Here is an 18,626-nt window from a genome sequence, read left to right on the forward strand (position 1 = left end):
GCCTACTTTATTCTTACACACAACCGGACTCGTTCGTTTCTTCAATAGACACACACACACACACACACACACACACACACACACACACACACACACACACACACACACACACACACACACACACACACACACACACACACACACACACACTACCGCTCACTCTCCTCGCTTGTCCACTCACACACACACACAGGTTTGTTACGCTGCTTAGTGCTACCAAACTATTCAAATTACTATTATTTATTTGACATTAATATTTTAAAATACCTAAGCCTAAACTAGTTGAGGATTATTTTGCCTACCTGCAAGTATCCTCCAGTCTTTGGTTATTTATTTATTCATTTTGCTATAGCCCTAGCCCTTTAATATTATTCTTTCGGTTCAAATAAGTTCACAGTGTTCCAAATTATTCTCACATTAAGTTAATTGTTAGATAAGTGTTGTTTCAATAAAATGCTTTTGAAAAAAAAAAACGTGATATGTATCGGACCGTGGGTCAAAGATGGTGATACAAACCGAATCGTGAGTTGGTGTATCGTCACAGCCCTAATGCACACACTCAACCACCTGCACACACATACACACAAACGAATGCATTCACACTGATACAACCGCACATTCCCACACATAACCCCTACACAACGCGCATACATGCACACCTACGCCACGCAAATGCACACCGCGCTCAAACTAACACCCTAACGCACACAGAAGCTCCCAGACTGATATTGTGGGGTCGTCTATAAGGTGTGATTCCTGTGGTAATGCTCTGATAATGTTGGGGTGTCTATACAGTCACCTCAGGGTTAGCGGTGAGGCGCGGGGTCGGGCTAGCGCGCTAATGCCCACCATTGGTCCGTAACTTGTGAAGCTCAGACACCTTCATTAGAGCGGGAAACATCGGAACACTCCGACGCTAGAACCGTCCGCGCCTTAATCGTCAGGATAATGAAAATAAATGATAAAGGTTCGGTCCGCAGGAGCCCGGGGGCAAAACCTCATCCGTTAGCTTTTAATTTGACTCCCCTCCGACGAGCAATTTGGGTAGGGGAGATATCAATAAAGCCACGGGATTATTATTTAAAAGAGGCGGTAAAGGCCAGCTTGAAAGTTAGTGTTTAACGGTTCGCTGCGGCTACTTTTATAGAGTCGGGCTGCTGCTGGCAGGGCTCAGCCGTGCTGTAGTCTGCTCGGAGACACGTGTCTGTCCTCGTCTAGTGCTGTCAGCTCCGTCATGCACTGGGTTAACTGCCTGGAGAGGCTAGTATAGTTATACACTGTTATTACTGTATATAAGGTAGTATAGTTATACACTGTGTTATTACTGTATATAAGGTAGTATAGTTATACACTGTGTTATTACTGTATATAAGGTAGTATAGTTATACACAGTGTTATTACTGTATATGAGGAAGGATAGTTATACACTGTGTTATTACTGTATATAAGGTAGTATAGTTATACACTGTTATTACTGTATATAAGGAAGGATAGTTATACACTGTTATTACTGTATATAAGGTAGTATAGTTATACACTGTGTTATTACTGTATATAAGGTAGTATAGTTATACACTGTTATTACTCTATAGATGGTAGTATAGTTGTACACTGTGTTATTACTCTATAGAATGTAGGATATTTATACACTGTTATACTATAGAAGGTAGAATAGTTATACACTGTGTTATACTGTCTGTAGAGTGTATTATAGTTATACACTGTGTTATACATTGTTATATATTATATTTTACTGTCTGTAGGAGGTATTACAGTTAAACACTATATTATACTGTCGGTTGACGGTAATATAGTTATGCAATGTGTGTGATTTCTATAGAAGGTAGTGGAGATATACATTGTGTTACAGTGTATATAATGTATTAACGTTATGCACGTGATACTTTCTATAGAATGTTGTACAGTAGTGCTTTTCTACATAGTATACATAAAATTAGGTGCTGTCCTACTTTGTGGCATATCATTTGTTCTGCATTGTGTAGTCTAATTTTGTTCTACATCGTGTTTGGGTTGTCCTGGCTGTGGCCTTGTTTACCAAAAACCTTTGAAGAAGTCTCTGTGAGTCTCTTAATGAAAGGCGCGCTGGTGGAGGTCGTCTTGCAGAGAGAGACGTCTTCCTCGGCCCACGCAGGTGGGAAGGTCGTCCGAGAAAGATTCGGACCGCCGCTGCCCAAACCTTGGTTCATACCTTGTTAAAGCCTTGACTAGAGATAGCCACAACTAGTTAAAGCCTTGACTAGAGATAGCCACGACTAGTTAAAGCCTTGACTAGAGATAGCCACGACTAGTTAAAGCTTTGACTAGCAAGAGCAATGACTAGCCTTAGCCATGACTACAGTAGTTAGAGCCATGACTAGTTAGAGCCATGACTAGAGACCGCCACGACTAGTTAAAGCTTTGACTAGCAAGAGCCATGACTAGCCTTAGCCATGACTACAGTAGTTAGAGCCATGACTAGTTAGAGCCATGACTAGAGACAGCCACGACTAGTTAATGCCTTGACTAGTTAAGGTCTTGACTAGAGATAGCCAATACTAGTTAAAGCCTTAACTAGTTACAGCCATGACTAAAGATAGCCATGACCTCGGGATAGCCATTACTAGTGATAGCCATGACTAGTTAAAGCCATGACTAGTTAGAGCCATGACTAGTTAGTCGCCGAGAGATTCGGACCGGCGTTGTCCTAACCTTGGTTCATACCTTGTCACCAGAGAAGTGAACGGAGCCTGTGTGTGTGGACCCTCAGGCCCCCCCAGCCCCCCCGCCACGGTGACGGTGGACGAGCTGACGGACAGCACGGCCCAGCTGACCTGGAGCCCCGCCCAGGAGCACGGCAGCCCCGTGACCCTGTACCTCATCCAGACCCGGAACCCCTACAGCGTGGGCTGGACCCGGGTCAGCACCGGTGGGTGACTAGTTAGAGCCACCACTAGTTAGAGCCACGACTAGTTAGAGCCACGAGTAGTTAGAGCCACGAGTAGTTAGAGCCACGAGTAGTTAGAGCCACGACTAGTTAGAGCCACAACTAGTTAGAGCCATGAGTAGTTAGAGCCACGACTAGTTAGAGCCACAACTAGTTAGAGCCATGAGTAGTTAGAGCCACGACTAGTTAGAGCCACAACTAGTAAGAGCCACGACTAGTTAGAGCCACGACTAGTTAGAGCCACAACTAGTTAGAGCCACGACTAGTTAGAGCCACGACTAGTTAGAGCCACTACTAGTTGGAGCCACGACTAGTTAGAGCCACGACTAGTCAGAGCCACGACTAGTCAGAGCCATGACTAGTTAGAGCCATGACTAGTTAGAGCCACGACTAGTTAGTGCCACGACTAGTTAGTGCCACGACTAGTTAGAGCAATGACTAGTTAGAGCAATGACTAGAGAATGCCCTGACTAGTAACAGTCATGACTAGAGATAGAGATGACTACTATTGGTGAGCCATTACCCAAAAACTGTAACTCTGCGGATTTGATTCGGATTAGAATCAGCGCATGTTAATTCCATTATTGTGGCAGAATCTGTGTGTGCAAATTACTCTCCCACACACAGATAAAGAGCTTGAAATTTGAAATAGAGGAACTCCCAAATAGAGGAATTCAGCAGAAAATAACGAAATGTAAATCCTATGAAATACGCTCATATATCTACCACCTGGAGGACGAGGGCTGGTTCCAATTCAAGGCTGCACTTCATGAATCCTACATTTAGAATCTGTGCCATATTTTGGTCATTCAATCCTGAGTCTCCTCCCCCTACTCCTCCCCCTCCTCCCACTCCTCTTCCTCCTCCCCCCTCCTCCTCCCCCTCCTCCTCCCTCTTTCTCCTCCCCTCCTCCTCCTCCTCTCCTCTTCCTCCCCCCTCCTCCCCCTCCTCCTCCTCCTCCTCTTCCTCCCCCTCCTCCTCCTCCTCCTCTTCCTCTCCCCCTCCTCCTCCCCCTCCTCCTGCTCCTCCTCCTCCTCTTCAGTCCCTGAGGTGATTGACGGCAGCACCCTGACGGCCACGGTGGTGGAGCTCAACTCCTGGGTGGAGTACGAGTTCAGGGTGCTGGCCAGGAACAGCGTCGGGGTGGGGGCCCCGAGCCCCGTCAGCAGCAAGACCAGGACGGAGGACGCAGGTGAGCCCAGCGCACCCAGACACCTCCACCTCCTCCTCCTCCTTCCCCTCCCTCTCAACCTTCCCCTCCTCCTCCTTCCCCTCCCTCTCCTCCTCCTCCTCCTCTTTCTCCTCCTCTTCTACCTCCTCCTCCTCCTCCCCCTCCCTCTCAACCTTCCCCTCCTCCAACTCCCTCCCTCTCCTCCTCCTCCACCTCCTCCTCTTCTACCTCCTCCTCCTCCCCCTCCCTCTCCTCCTCCACACCTCAACCTCCAACACTTCTTCTGAGTAAAGAAGGAAACTAAAAAAGGCGAACAAGGCCGTTGAATTGACACCGTGACACGTCGGTGTTGAAGTGAAGGAACACATATTTGTTGTGAGTGTTCGTTTGGTGCGGGTGCAATCAGCCACACAGAGAACACGTCGAGCACGGAAATCAGCTCCAGGAGATGCCCAATGTGCAGTCAAATGAGATTCCTGACAGCGCTCGGCTCTGAGACACTTCCAGCGCATTCATTATTTTTGCCTGTGTGTGTGCCTTACCCCCGCACAACTTCACCGGCTATATCCGTCTTAAGTTGTACTTCCTCTCAGCCCAAAGTCTCCCACTGTTTCAGCATATGGACAAATCAATGTCTAGAGCGACCGACAGCCCTGGGCGCCTGTATGCAGAGTTACACGGTGTGAGATCAGGCTGGGATAATTAAAAAAGTTTCGGGCTGTATCGTCTGCGCTTTTATTCTGAAGCGAGTCACATATTTAAATACATGTCCTTAAATGTGCAGGCCGGCATCTTCCTCAAGGAGGCCTACAGTTAGACCGCGGACATTGAGGGTGTGAACTAAGAACCTCTCTGCTGGTTGTCCAACGCCATAGCCTAAACAATCCAGCCCACCGGACTGCCAAAGTTGTTGCTCATTGAAGCCGGTGATCTTCAATCATCATCCAGACCATAACGGTACAACCTGCACAGGATTGGTCCCTGACACTTCGGCCAGCAAAGTATTTGATTTCATTTTAGAGCATGATCAGGGGAAGATACACAACAAAGACGTCAGTCGATTGGCCTCACTGTCAGCCTCCGTGGCTTCAGTGGCAACGCAACCCCAAACTATCGTCACAACTTTCAAGCAGAGAGGACGGGAGGTATCTCTAGGTTTGTTGTTGGAAAATGTATTCCTTTTCAATTTACTAGTAAATATATAAACAGGGTTTATATCATTTGTATGTCCACGACAATCCCTTAAAGAAACCCAGTTACTGTTTGTCTGACCCACCCTCATATCCAGACAATAATGGTATAACCCGCGCATGATTGGTCCCTTAAAGACACCCAGTTCCTGACCTCCTGACCCACCTTCATGTCTGTCCACCCCTAGTCCCCGACGCCGCGCCGCTCGACGTGAACGGAGGCGGCGGGAGCCGGTCTGAACTGGTCATCACCTGGGAGGTAAGTCGTCTTATGTCCGTCCCCCCCCCCCCCCCCCCCCCGAGCCCCGGCATCAGGCCCGCTGAAGGAGACGCCCGTTATTCAAAACGTTAAATCAAATTCTGGAAATGTGCGCCATTTTGCCACGCGGGTGTCGTTAAAGCAGCCCGCCAATTGAATCTGCAGCCTGGATCCGTCGGTTGTAATTTGTGAGCTGGGGAGTTTGAGGGAAGAGCTGGTGGCGAGGCAACATCACTGAGCACGACGGAGGGGTTGTTTCATCTATGAGGATGTGTGTGGGTTTGTGTGTGTGTTTGCGTGTGTGTGTGTGTGGATGTGTGTCTGTGTGTGTGTGTGTGTGGGGGGGGGGGTGGGGATAGGGGGGGGTTCATGTGTGTGTAAGTGCGTGTGTGTGTTTGTGAGCGTGTGTGTTTGCGAGCATGTGTGTTTGTGTGTGCGGGTGCGTTTGTAAGTGTTTGTGTGCGTGCGTGCGTGCATTTGTGTGTGTGTGTTTGTGAGCATGTGTGTGTCTATGTGTGCGCCTGTGTTTAAGTATGCACGCATGTACGCGTGTGTGTGCGTGTGGGTGCATGTGCGTGTGTGTGTGCGTGTGGGTGCATGTGCGTGCGTGTGCGTGTTATTGCTTTGTCAAATCTGCAATGCACAAATCTCCCTGGGAGTAATGCGGTCGGGTTCGGACGGCGGGCAGAATTGCAAACGCTAAATTAGTCATTAGAGTCTAAAGCTTTCACAGTCGTCATTATTTGACTCGTCTAATTTCACAGGATGCGGAAATAACTTCTAATTTCTGATGCCGCCGGCACATTCTATAATAAGCTCCTTTTTTCCCATTTTCTTTTCAACACCATTCTACTCCCTGCCCTCATTAAGCCGGCAGGTGGGAACAGCCCAGTGAGGCTTTAGTCAGGGCGAGGGGGGGGGGGGGGGGGGGGGGGGGGGGGGGGGGTGCTGTCGGCCCGCAGTGTGCGTGCTGTCAGCCCCCTGTATGTGTGTTAACATCACTATAGGTGTGTTCTGTATGTGTGTTAACATCACTATAGGGGTCTTATATCACTAAAGGTGTTTTAATATCACTATATGTGTTTCAATATTCTATAAGGTGTTTTAATATCACTATATGTAATGTCACTATATGTGTTTTAATATCACTATAGGTGTTTTAATATCACTATATGTGTTTTAATATCACTATATGTATGTCACCATATGTGTTTTAATATCACTATATGTGTTTTAATATCACTATAAGTGTTTTAATATCACTATATGTGTTTCAATATTCTATACGGTGTTTTAATATCACTATATGTGTTTTAATATCACTAAAGGTGTTTTAATATCACTATATGTGTTTTAATATCACTATATGTGTTTTAATATCACTATAAGTGTTTTAATATCACTATATGTGTTTCAATATTCTATACGGTGTTTAATATCACTATATGTAATATCACTATATGTGTTTTAATATCACTAAGGTGTTTTAATATCACTATATGTTAATATCACTATAAGTGTTTTAATATCACTATATGTGTTTCAATATTCTATACGGTGTTCAATATCACTATTGTAATATCACTATAGTGTTAATATCACTATAAGTGTTTTAATATCACTATATGTGTTTTAATATCACTATAGGTGTTTTAATATCACTATATGTAATATCACTATGGGTGTTTTAATATCACTAAAGGTGTCTTATATCACTATAGGTGTCTTAATATCACTATAGGTGTCTTAATATCATTATAGGTGTTGTAATATCACTATAGATGTGTTCTGTATGTGTTTTAATATCACTATAGTTTTGTGCTTCACTCTCAGCCTGTCCCTGAAGAACTGCAGAACGGCGAGAGCTTTGGTTACATCATCGCCTTCCGCGCCTTCGGGGACGTCTCGTGGACGCACGTGGCCACCTCCGTACCCGGCGCCGCGCGCTACGTCTACCGCAACGACAGCATCGCGCCCTTCTCGCCGTTCCACGTCAAGGTCGGGACGTACAACATCAAGGGCCAGGGCCCCTTCAGCCCCGTCGCGACCATCTACTCGGCTGAGACAGGTACAGCTAGCTCCAGGGGGCTAGCCGGGAGCCCGGTCGCTGCTAGCACTAGCTCCATGGGGCTAGCCCGGAGCACAGCCGCTGCTAGCACTAGCTTGAGCGTGATAGCAGAGAGCTACCGAGCTGTGAATGCTAGATTCAACTTGCTAGCAAAGAGCTAGTTGTTAGAGCTATGCAGTTGTTAGAGCTAGCTTGAGCTCGCTACCGGAGCTTTTGAGCTTGCTAGCAGAGCCTGGCATGGCGGTTTTAGCTAGCTTAAACTTGGCTGTTATAACTTGCTTTTTTTTTTTTTTTTTTTAAGTTGTATTTTAACCAGTGCTGTGCCGCCCCTTTGGCCTGTGCAGCCATTGTGGCTGTTGCCCCTCGTGGCCGTTGCTATCAAAAAGCTATTGTGGCTTTAGGATAAGAATAACTGTTCTCACGTTGTGTGGGGGAGAACAGTAATCACGACCACTTTTGTAAGCAGACTGGTGCCGGGAAAATATGTCTTGTTTGATTGGTGGGTCATTAACGTTGACGGTGCAAGAGATAAACAAGATAATTACAGCGCCAAGCAAAACCCTTGTTCGGAGGCTTGTGGAAAAATTATTTTTGCCAGTAAAAATTATAAGAATCTCTTGATGTTTTGTGTTATACAAGTACAAGTACATAAGAGATGATCCTCTATAATGCAGTACATCCTCATTTAACGTGTTGATGATTGATATATTATCAATCCTCATCATTATCTCCATCATACCCTGAAAAGGCATTACCAGCGTTCCCCATGATGTCACTCAAAACCGCATGAAGGACGTCTATCTCAGACCCTACTGTCTCTGAGGGACAGGAAGTAATGCATATTAATGTGTGTGTGCGTGTGCGTGTGCGTGTGCGTGCGTGTGTGTGCGTGCGTATGTGCGTGAACGTGCGTGTGTGTGCGTGTGTGTGGGCCCTGTGTCCGTGCTTGTGCGTGCCTGCGTGTGCTTTATTGTGTGCGTGTGTGTGCTTGTGCGTGTGCCGTGGCGCGGCGTGCCGTGGCGCGGCGTGCCGTTCCAGAGCCCAGCAGCATGCCCGTGGGGGTCTGGGCCAGAAGTGTCTCCGCCGCTGAGATCGAAGTCAACTGGCAGACGGTGTCGTTCCACGCAGAAAGAGTTCTGGGCTACGAGGTGTGTGTGTGTTGTCTGGCCCCTTTTTAAATGTAAATACGTAATTGCAAGGTTTATTTTTCTCTGCGTAACACGCACTCGAATTCCCGCCGTCTCCCCTTGTGTGTGAGCGTGTGCGTCTCAATGCCGTTTACCTTCAGAGCTTGTGTCGCCATGGAAATAGCTTTTTCAGCGAGGGATGGCTTTCAAAGCAAATGAATTATACCAACCGCTCTGAAAATAGGTATCGGCCTTTTGTAGTACAAAGAAAGGAAAGAAATGCTTATCGGCGCTCTTTGCTTCTTCTTAAACGCCTGCGGATGTTCTTCCGTCGTAACACTGCCATATTGTCCCGGTGTTTCGATGGAGACCATTGAATCAAAATACAAGTATGTATAGTCTCACAAAGAAAACAAAGGGCTATTTGGTGATTACAACCAAGGGCAACAGCTATCAATACACAGAGAAAGAGGTCAGGTTACATTTTAACACCATGAAAATAAGCTATTTTCGTCGTTTTCGTTTTTCGCTTTATTGAGTCTTTCTAGTTTTGTTGGTCTTTATCTCAATGCGAGCAATGCTCGGGTTGTATCGGGTTGACATTTAAAACCGCCTTTCTCCTTTAAAAGTAACTTTTAAAGGACCGCCTTGGGTTTAGGGTCAGAGTAACTGTCAGCCCCACAACAGGAGGGTCGTGGGTTCGATCCCCTGACCCGGCGCTAAGAGATCAACGAATATCAACCAGTATGGATATCGGTTAAAAAATTCGAACTCGAAACGATCGATAGAGTCAATCTGTCGAGGGGTGATGATGTCATCGTGTCCTGGCCGTCCCACCACAGGTGGTGTACTGGGAGGACGACACCAAACCCGAGACCATGGGCAAGGTGCGGGTCCCCGGGAACCAGACCTCGGTGACGGTGGGCGGGTTGGAGGGCAGCACGCAGTACTTCCTGACCGTCAGCGCCTTCAACACGGCCGGCACCGGGCCCTTCCTGTCCGCCATCAACGCCACCACCAAGAAGCCCAGTGAGCGCGTACACGTCTGCATTCACATTCAGGGCGTTTTCATTCACATTCAGACGTTTTTATCAAAAGCGACTTCCAATCCATTTGTGAGTCCATTAAAAGTCCATTTGTCAGAAGAAAGAGAAACAACAATATATCGCTGTCGGTGCAGTCAGGATGTTCATGGAGCCAAGTGCCAAGCACTATCAATCACTAGGTTAACCCATTCCCTGTACACAACAGAGATAGCGAGGATAAGACGCTGTGCAAGGCTCGTACTATTTTTAAGTGCCAGGACGGACAACATACAATAAGTGTGTAAGGTCGTTTCGGGGTGGGGGGGTGAGGGAGAGGAGCAAACACAGGAGGCCCCCCTCGCCACGCCCCGAGACACGACCAGAGACACTTTCAGCCATTCAGGCGCCGTCGCTGAACTCACCCGATGGGTCATCGCTCCGGAGTTTGGGAGATGCAAAGGTTATCCCGCTCCAACGAGCTCCGGGTGGGCTATTTTTAGCCGTGTCGCAGCAACACTAAAGAAAGGTTAACGTGTTGTGACATATCGCTCTGTGTTGAGTCGGCCGCTCAGCGCCGTCGCATGCCCGGGAAAACATTCATTGTTTCCTGTAGGATACGGAGGTTGGCCGCGATGGCAACACATGCTATTATCAACACGAGCATCGCCCCCGGGCAGCTCTTGACCTAGGGGTGCCGCGGTGGTAGCGGCCTCAAAGATGTCAGTTGTACTCTTAAGAAGGCCCTCATGAGAAGGTTTCGTACGACTGAAGTCCCCTTTTGACGGGCGAGTCTGAAGTCAGTGTTCTCGTGTGTTCTTCCCGGCCCAGCCCCGGCCCAGCCCCCTCTGAACATCGAGTGGACTCTGATTGGTCCTCTGCTGTCCCTCTACTGGGAGCCCGTGGTGGCCATGGACCTGGAGTCTGAGGTCACCGGTTACCAGGTAGGTTTGGGTGTGCAACTCTTCACAAAGACGATACGAACCGTGAACCTGTAAATGTGTTTCCCCCCGGTTCTGTCCATGTGACCTATACACCGTCTGTTTTCTTAACCTGTGTCTCCCTTTCCTCCCTCCCCCTCCCTCTCCCCCTCCCTCTCATTGTCTCCCTCCCTCCCCCTCCCTCTCCCCCTCCCTCTCATTGTCTCCCTCCCTCCCTCTCTCCCTGCTCAATTTTGCCCTCTCTGCTTCGATCACACTCCATCCCTCTCTATCTTTCACTTCTACTCTTTTTCCTCCCTCCCTCTCCCCCTCCCTTTCCCCCCTCCCTCCCTCTCTCCCTCCCTCCCTCCCTCTCCCCCCTCCCTCCCTCCCTCTCTCCCTCCCTCCCTCCCTCCCTCCATCTCCCCGATCCCTCCCTCCCTCTCCCTCCCTCCCTCCCTCCCTCCGTCTCTCTCTTCCTCCCTCCCTCTCTCCCTCCACCCCTCTCTCCCTCCCTCCCCCTCTCCTTCCCCCCCTCCCGCCACCCCTCTCTCCACCCCTCCCTCCCTCCCTCCCTCCCTCCCTCCCTCCCTCTCCCCTCCCCCCCCTCCCTCCCCCTCCAGGTTTCCTACAGGAGTCAGAAGCACAAGGAGGTGACCACGCTGATGACGGTGGGCGCCGCGGCCGAGCTGACGCTGCTGGAGGATGACGTCTACGTCATCCACATCCGGGCGCTCAGCGGGGGGGGGCTGGGCCCGCCCTCTGAGCCCCTCCACATCCACCAGATCAGTGAGTGGCCTTCATCAGGAGCCTGTCCTAAAGCCTGTCCTAAAGCAAGTCCTAAAGCCTGTCCTAAAGCCTGTCCTAAACCCTGTCCTAAAGCCCTGTCCTAAAGCCTGTCCTAAAGCCAGTCCTAAAGCCTGTCCGAAAGCCTGTCCTAAAGCCTGTCCTAAACCCTGTCCTAAAGCCTGTCCTAAAGCCTGTCCTAAACCCTGTCCTAAAGCCTGTCCTAAAGCCTGTCCTAAAGCCTGTCCTAAAGCCAGTCCTAAAGCCTGTCCTAAAGCCTGTCCTAAAGCCTGTCCTAAAGCCTGTCCTAAAGCCTGTCCTAAACCCTGTCCTAAAGCCTGTCCTAAAGTCTGTCCTAAAGCCTGTCCTAAAGCCTGTCCTAAAGCCTGTCCTAAACCCTGTCCTAAAGCCTGTCCTAAAGTCTGTCCTAAAGCCTGTCCTAAACCCTGTCCTAAAGCCTGCCCTAAAGCCTATCCTAAAGCCTGTCCTAAAGCCTGTCCTAAAGCCTGTCCTAAAGCCTCTCCTAAAGCCCAGTCTTAATGCATGTCCTAAAGCCTGTCCTAAAGCCTGTCCTAAAGCCTGTCCTAAAGCCTGTCCTAAAGCCTGTCCTAAAGCCTGTCCTAAGACCCAGTCCTAAAGCCTGTCCTACAGCCTGTCCTACAGCCTGTCCTAAAGCCTGTCCTAAAGCCTGTCCTAAGACCCAGTCCAAAAGCCTATAGGCTGCGGCATTCGTTCCGAGGGACGCAACCTCTGTGTCCTTAGGAGCCTGTCAGACACACTCGCCTGACATGAGACATAGAAAAAAAATGTAACATTATGTTACGGGGAGGGCAGCAGCTCAGGAGGTAGAGCACGCTGGCGGGTAACTGCAAGGTTGCCAGTTCGATCCCCGGCTCCTCCGAGTGTCAAAGTGTTCCTGAGCAAGACTCCTCACCCTGACCGCTCCCGACGCATGAATGGGTGAAGGTCAGGCGACATTGTAAAGCACTTTGGATAAAAGCGCTATACAATATCTATATTTTACGTTATATATAATTAACATTCACATTAGCCCGAAATAATAACATTTGTTATACACGTAGCTACTTGTGAATATAAGATGTATCAGAATAAGAATATGAGAGATAATCAGAAGAACCTTAGCGATGACCTTAGGCTCAGCCACAGCTTCGTCGGACCGTCTCGCTCCCACTGACTGAGGCTCATCGGTAGGTCAGGTCCCCTGAGGAAGCACACTATGAGCGCCGCCGGCGACGCTCTGGGACACAGCTTAAGAGGCGCTATCTTTGGGTATTATGTCATTTTCTGCAGTCGCCCTTTTCTCCCACGCGACTTAAAGTTAATTATTTTTTCCCTGATACCCGAGGGAATCTCGCCGTCGGGGTTTGAACCATGAGCCTCTCGGGCCGGGAGTCAAACCCCTCTCAGCACTCGACGTTCCCGCCGCCCTCTCTCCCGCAGGTTCTGGCTAACTTTCGATGTGTTTGAGGTGCATAATGGCGTAAGCGGCGTGCACAGTGAACCGAGCCGTTTACACTTCACAGCGGCGTGTGTCGTGGGAGCGAGAAGGCAGGAGACGGACAAACGGGAGGCTAATCCTGAAGTTTTAGGCTGTCGTTTCTGGAAGAGAGGCACGCGTGAAAAGGGCTAATCGCGAGGATGATGATGATGATGATGATGATGATGATGAGGGTGATTCACCGAGTCGTCAGAAGGAGCCGGCGCTCGTTTCTCCAACTGCTTGTAAATGAAGTCACTTAACACGCGTGAAAAGCTGACAGGGACATTTCGTCCTCCTGTGACTTTATAACTCCTCTCCCGAGCCAGCAGCACCAGTCAGGCGCCTCCCTCCCTCTGTCTCTCTCTCTCTCTCTCTCTCTCTCTGTCTCGCTCCCTCCCTCGCTCTCTCTCTCTGTCTGTCTGTCTGTCTGTCTGTCTGTCTGTCTGTCTGTCTGTCTGTCTGTCTGTCTGTCTGTCTGTCGCTCTCGCTCTCGCTCTCTCTGTCTGTCTGTCTGTCTGTCTGTCTGTCTGTCTGTCTGCCTGTCTGCCTGTCTGTCTGTCTGTCTGTCTGTCTGTCTGTCTGTCTGTCTGTCTGTCTGCCTGTCTGCCTGTCTGCCTGTCTGCCTGTCTGTCTGTCTGTCTGTCTGTCTGTCTGTCTGTCTGTCTGTCTGTCGCTCTCGCTCTCGCTCTCTCTGTCTGTCTGTCTGTCTGCCTGTCTGCCTGTCTGTCTGTCTGTCTGTCTGTCTGTCTGTCTGTCTGTCTGTCTGTCTGCCTGTCTGCCTGTCTGCCTGTCTGCCTGTCTGTCTGTCTGTCTGTCTGTCTGTCTGTCTGTCTGTCTGTCTGTCTGTCTGTCTGTCTGTCTGTCGCTCTCGCTCTCGCTCTCGCTCTCTCTGTCTGTCTGTCTGTCTGTCTGTCTGTCTGTCTGCCTGTCTGCCTGTCTGCCTGTCTGTCTGTCTGTCTGTCTGTCTGTCTGTCTGTCTGTCTGTCTGTCTGTCTGTCTCGCTCTTGCTTGCTCTCTCTCTCCCACTCTCCATCTCTTTGTCTCTCTCTATGTCTTTCTCGCTGTTGCTCACTCTCTATCTCGCTTGCTCTCTCGCGTGTTCCCTCTTGCTTCTCTCTGACACTCTCTCTGTCTTTCTCTCGCTCTCTCAATCTCTCTCGTTCTCTCTCTCGCTTGCTCTTTCTCTCCTACTCTCCATCCCTCTGTGTGTCTCTCTCACTCTCGCTCTCTCGCTCTCTCTCCCTCGCTCACTCTCTCTGTCCCCGCTCGTATTCTACAGAAATATTCTCTACCATCCATCTCTGTTTCTGAGCTCAACTTCCCCTGTGTTTCTCCCCCTCTGTTTCTCCCCCTCTGTTTCTCCCCCTCTCTCCCTTCGTCCTATTACTGTCCCAAGGGACTCTGGGGCTAATTCTCAGTCCTCCTGTCCTCTAAATGCTAATTTACAATGTTGATATTCTGCGTTCTATGAGGCTGAAAGCGTTTTATTTGGGAATAATAGGATGGCTATTGGTGAGTGGGGGGAGGAGCTGCCTGTTTGCCAGATTGTTCAGGTTGCCAGATTTCCAAATGAAAAAAAGCGAAAGTGTTATTTCTTCTGAAAACAGCAGGTGGGCATCGCAAGAAAGTTGGAACGCTTTAGCCGCATTAACAGGCACGGGAAAATGGCTGAACACGGGGAAAGCACACAGTTTGAGCACGGCTGATTTATCCCCTGTGTCACCGGCTTTCCACCTGTGACACGTTTCTCTACGGTCCCACGATGGCAGCTCAGACCCCCGGCGCCACGACATTACGGCATGAGGCTCAGGAGGTAGAGCGGGTAGGCTGGCAACCGCAAGGCTGCTGGTTCGATCCCCGGCTCCTCCTAGCCGAGTGCCGAGGTGTCCCTGAGCGAGACGCCTCACCCTGACTGCTCCCCACCAGCTGGCTGTCGCCCTGCGTGGCTGACTCCGCCGTCGGGGTGTGAATGTGTGTATGAAGGGGTGAATGTGAGGCGATATTGTGAAGCGCTTTGGGTGGCCACTGGTGACAAAAAAGCGCTGTAGATCCATTCACGACTCCATCTCCCTGACGCCCTTCTGTTTCTCGTGCGTCTGGTTGCAGGTATGAGCGCGCGTGGCTCCGGATCGTGGAGCTCAGACCTCTCCCCGCTGGCTCTGGTCCTGGGTGTCACCGCCTCCACCCTGGGCTCCGCCTCATGACACCACGACGGACCCGCCCCCCTCCTCTGGGCTCCGCCCCCCTCCTCTGGGCTCCGCCCCCCTCCTCTGGGCTCCGCCCCCCTCCTCTGGGCTCCGCCTCATGACACCACGACGGAGCCCCCCCCTACCCGTTCGGTTTCTACCTTTACTCCCCTCGTGTTTTCCTCGTTAGGTTCCATTCTCTGTGCGAGCCGAGGAGGTCTGGTGTTCCCCTCCTTGGCCCCTCCGCGCTGCGGGGGGGGGTGTGTGCTGTTCTGTTCTGCCTGTTTGTGTCTGTGGCTGGGAGGCAGCAGGGGGGGGGGGCCCGGCCAGCCCCTGGTTGTTGTCGTCGTTACGGAGCGCTGTGGGGGGCTGGCGGCCGGACGGGGGCCGTGTCAGCGGCCTCACGGTGGCTCCGAGGTTGCCTTACTGCCCGTCCGCGTCGCCCGAGTCGTGCCGAGCCTTAGCATCACCGCCTCAACGCTCTCTCCCAAGTTTCTATATTTGGACTTTTGCTCTTGCTCACATCGGCATAGTAGGCCTACTTCTGCTTTCCTTCTCTACATCGCGTGTGAGGACAGACTCACCCCCCCCCCCCCTCTCTCTCTCTCTCTTTGTGCCTTTTGGAGATTATTGTACTCGGTTTCTTTACTAACAGAGGCTCTGTGCCGTGTTACCCTAAACTCACCGGGTTCATCACACTGTCGCACACCGGAGCCCCCCACCCTCAGTGCCGCGCTGTCGCTTACCCATCGACGCGGAGAGAGAGAGAGCGAACACACCGTCCCCCCCGCCCTGCCAGTCACCAGGCCGGCCCCCTGACGGATGGCCTGAGGCCCCCCCCCCCAGAAGCCCCTGTGCGTGCACCGGCGTGCGGAGACATACATCACGGAGCGACGCCCCTATTAATAACACCGGGGCTATTGGACACGCCTCCTTAATGTATGGCCGCCGGCCCTCCATCTGGGAGGGGGTAAACGTTGGCTGCGCCGCGGCCCCAGCCGTTGGCGGTGAGTCATCGCCAGGCCGGGCCAGCCGAGCCCAGAGCTCCAGAAGCGGCGGATCGGTCCATCTGGACCGATCGGCCAGCGCCACCAGCTGAGGCACCAGTCGGGCTGAATAGGAAGTCTGTTTTTCTTTTTTAATACATATCTATATTCTGTGACAGGAACCCTGGTGTTATTTTTCGGTCTGTTTTCTGATTTGTTTGTTTTTTTATCTTGTCACGTGTTGCCGTTGTTTTTTGAAAAGAAGAGATTGTGTTCTTTGTGGTCAAGGGGAGGGAGCAGAATGATCAGAAAGCCCTCTTCACCTGGCACGCCAGAGTCTACTTACCGGCACGACTTGACGAATGGAAAGTCAGGCCTGTGCAATGATTTAGCAGCCATTAAAGATGTTAATAAATGAGGACAGGCCTGAGGGGATGAGTGTGAAAGGGCACAGGAGGAATGGTTCTAATGACGCCCACACGAGGCCCATCCATCAGCATTTAGGCAGATCTAAATCAGGACAATTGTATCAAGATTGCTGCGTGTTGTTGATGTGTTTGTGTGTGTGTGTGTGTTTGCATGTCTGTTTGTGAGTGTATGTTGTATGCCTGCACACCTGTGTGTCTTTGTGCATATGTGCAAGTGTGTGTGTGTCAGCGTGCACGTGTGTGTGTGTGTTTGTGTGCACATGGATGTGTGTGTGTTTTTGTTTGTGCACACGTGTGTGTGTCTGTGTGCACACGTGTGTGTGTCTGTGTGCACGTGTGTGTGTGTGTCTTTGCATGTGTGTCTGCATTGGTGAGCGTGTATGTGTGTGTGCATGGCTGAATTTGCGTTTGCAACGCAATTTGCAACGAGTGCCGCATGTACAACACACAAACACACACGCAGGGGTCATCCACTTAATGATTGGGTGCATACCGCCTTGTCCGGGAGTGCCACGGACGGACGCGTTTTCAGGAAGGCGACTCAGTTCTTTAGGAAAGAGTGTTAAACCCATTTCATGCACTTCACATGCGAAAGGGCTTTGTGAAAGCAAAGCATTGAGCACATTTTCAAACAGAGTTAGACCGCAAAGTCGGCAGGTAGGCAGAAGAAAGGGGATTGTTCGACTGCAGGTAGGGGGGTTAGACAAGCCTTTTTATTCCGTCAAACACAATGTGCAAACGCAGCCGACGGACCAGAAAGGGATTCCGCGGCTCCAAGGCCGGGGAGCTGATGAGACGGCGCGCGTCGCAACACGGCAGAAGATCTTTCTTTTCACCCGCTGCTGATCGTTAGAGTTCATAGATGTTGCAGACTCAGACTCCCCTTTGTTGGTTTGTTTGTTTGTTTGTTGTGGGGTGGTGGGTGCATTCGTTCTCTCCAGAAGACACTATTAATAGTAAAAAAATAAATGTTTTCGAAAAGAAAGGGCATATTCTGGGGTTGATTTAATGGATTTGGGAACACAATACAACGTCCGACTGTCAATTAACTCCTGGTTCCCGCCGCCGGGAGCTGACCTCCCTCCCCGGCGTCCCCGCCCACTCTGGCCGTTCCTGTGTCTGTACTGTGGCCGTCTCGTTCTCTGCTGTTTACCTTCTGAGTGTTATTATTGTTTGGAAGACAATTCTCGATGGCTCGCCTCTTTGTGTTTTGTGTTTTTTTATGTTTGTTTCTTTAATCTCGTGTGATAAAGGTTGAGGGAAGATAGAAACAACGGGAGTGCGACTGGATCCGTTGGATGGGGAAAGGTTATACTGTCACACCTCTCCAACCCCCCACCTCCTCCTATTCTTCTTCTACTCCCATTTATTATGTACAGTATTATGATCTGGAGCCAGGGCCCGGGGTAACGGGGGAGAGGTTTTCTTCGGTACTCCATTCCAACCTCTGAAAAATATATGAGCAGAGATTTACGCATTGGATAGCAGCCGCTGTCACGTGTGGTGCAGAGTCACCGGCCCTACCTGTTTCAAGGTAGTCGCCTGAAACCAGTACGCTTCAATCTCTTTTATATACTGTCATCACTTTACAGGGCAGAACAAAATCTGAAACAAAAATCATCATTAATTAATCGTGACTAAAAGCGAGAGGAGAGTTGAGCAACCCTAAACCCAACCCCACAATTGTGTTACAAGATGAGTAAAAGAAAAACATGAAAAGTGTATTTGATTGGCTCGTTGGGAACTCGCGACGCTTGGCCTTTCCGTGGCCGTCCGGTGCCCGGCGGGGGTCGAAATATGGGCTGATCTCCGGGAGATCGAGTAAAACAGGGTTTCACATTGAAACGTCCTAGTCAGCGGATCTTGATGTACTGAAGCTGTGCATGTATGATATTGTTTGGTGCATTTGTGTTTCTTTTTCTAACAGGGAGTTAATAAAAATTAATTCACTGAGATCGCTCTCTGGTTCTGCCTCTGATTAAATGTTTTTTTTTCTCTGACTACTGTAGCTGTAGGAGGCGTTTGCCGCTAATGTCGC

The 18,626-nt window shown here is 50.1% G+C and overlaps 1 protein-coding gene across 1 annotated transcript; it reads left to right on the forward strand.

The window, feature by feature from the left end:
• Window positions 1-2,091: 2,091 nt before the first annotated feature.
• On the forward strand, window positions 2,092-15,192 carry LOC130388926 (contactin-4-like). Its single transcript, XM_056598570.1, has 10 exons — window positions 2,092-2,152; window positions 2,768-2,926; window positions 3,987-4,136; window positions 5,494-5,564; window positions 7,398-7,632; window positions 8,671-8,780; window positions 9,602-9,788; window positions 10,613-10,725; window positions 11,325-11,490; window positions 15,095-15,192. Exons 1-10 carry the CDS (start codon window positions 2,092-2,094, stop codon window positions 15,190-15,192), a joined length of 1,350 nt encoding a protein of 449 aa, XP_056454545.1.
• The last annotated feature ends 3,434 nt before the right edge of the window (window positions 15,193-18,626 follow it).

This window comes from Gadus chalcogrammus, chromosome 1 (genome assembly GCF_026213295.1).
Source record: "Gadus chalcogrammus isolate NIFS_2021 chromosome 1, NIFS_Gcha_1.0, whole genome shotgun sequence".
Taxonomy (NCBI): Eukaryota; Metazoa; Chordata; class Actinopteri; order Gadiformes; family Gadidae; genus Gadus; species Gadus chalcogrammus.